At 44.8% G+C, this 1,093-nt stretch overlaps 1 protein-coding gene across 7 annotated transcripts in view; it reads right to left on the bottom strand.

Moving 5' to 3' along the window:
• LOC119581992 (pneumococcal serine-rich repeat protein-like) overlaps window positions 1-1,093 on the bottom strand; it is a 14,058-nt gene that overhangs the window by 3,740 nt on the left and 9,225 nt on the right. For all 7 annotated transcript variants that reach the window (XM_037930181.1, XM_037930182.1, XM_037930183.1 and 4 more), the window contains one exon: window positions 126-792. In XM_037930181.1, the coding sequence (XP_037786109.1) occupies window positions 126-792 (667 nt within the window). The remainder of the gene's footprint in view (window positions 1-125; window positions 793-1,093) is intronic.

Genomic DNA, 1,093 nt, shown 5'->3' with positions numbered 1-1,093 from the left:
CATGTAATCTCCTAGACTGGGTTAAAAAAAAATCAGTATATCATTTTCACATTCAAATAAATGAACTAAACCAATGACAATAATGTTAGATAAAAAAACTCAAAGCTGAAGGCAATACCAAATACCTTGTGATTGGTCTGCTTCAGCAAGGTCATGCACTGGTAGAACCGGCTCAGATAGGTCGTCCATGACAGCCTCTTCATGCTCTGGCTCTGCCCACTCCTGCTGACTGCTGTTCATCTGGCTGGCACTGCTTGAAGAAGCAGTATCTTGCTGTGACACACTGGAAGATGCTTCTGCCAGGTGTGGCTTGCTGCTACTGGCTGCCCATGACTCAGGCTGTGAGGTGGGCATTGCACTGGCATGGCTCTCGCTAGCAGCCTCCAGGGTACTGGAGGCCCCACCTGGAGATGCATTTGCCATTGGAAGTTGCCACTGGCCACTTCCCGATGCAGAAGACGGTTGGAAGTGCGAGGCTGTGATTTGTGGAGGGTGTGGTAGTGAGGAATGGCCAGGCAGACTGGCTGTGGTGGTGGCCACAGGCTGGGAGGAGGAAACTAGGGAGTGCTGCTTGTTTGATGATATCCCTCCTGTAGCCAGACTCATGCTGAAAGTGTGTGGTGGTGCATAATGACTGGCTCCATGGGCAGTGTCTGAGGTATGTGTCAGCACTGTATGCTGGTGGGAAGTCAAGGAAAATACATTTGGCTCTGTCTGGGTGGCTGTTGTGTTCTCCTGGGAGTGACGACTCGCATTCACAGGTGTTGTGGTTTCACTTGCTGTTTCATTCTTCTGCAAAATTAGATGTAAAATTAATGAGGAAATCTACAAATAATTAGCATGATTTCCATTAGTACCCTTGGTCATGGCATCATTCTATAAATGATCTAATAAATACACAATTAACAGTGACATAAAGGGACCCATAATCACTTTTATTTGTTAAGATGGGACCATAACCTTAAACTAAACCAAAGTACATAATTCCATGCACTAGCTTACCACACCTGTACCAAATATCTAAAATAATAAAGGCAGGAATGTATTCAAACATGTATCAATTTTGCAAAATTTCCTCTGTACTTATTTGTGT

The sequence above is a fragment of the Penaeus monodon genome, chromosome 15, assembly GCF_015228065.2.
Source record: "Penaeus monodon isolate SGIC_2016 chromosome 15, NSTDA_Pmon_1, whole genome shotgun sequence".
NCBI classification, from domain to species: domain Eukaryota; kingdom Metazoa; phylum Arthropoda; class Malacostraca; order Decapoda; family Penaeidae; genus Penaeus; species Penaeus monodon.
The sequence above is the reverse complement of the archived record's forward strand: the minus strand, read 5'-3'. Positions and strand labels throughout refer to the sequence as shown.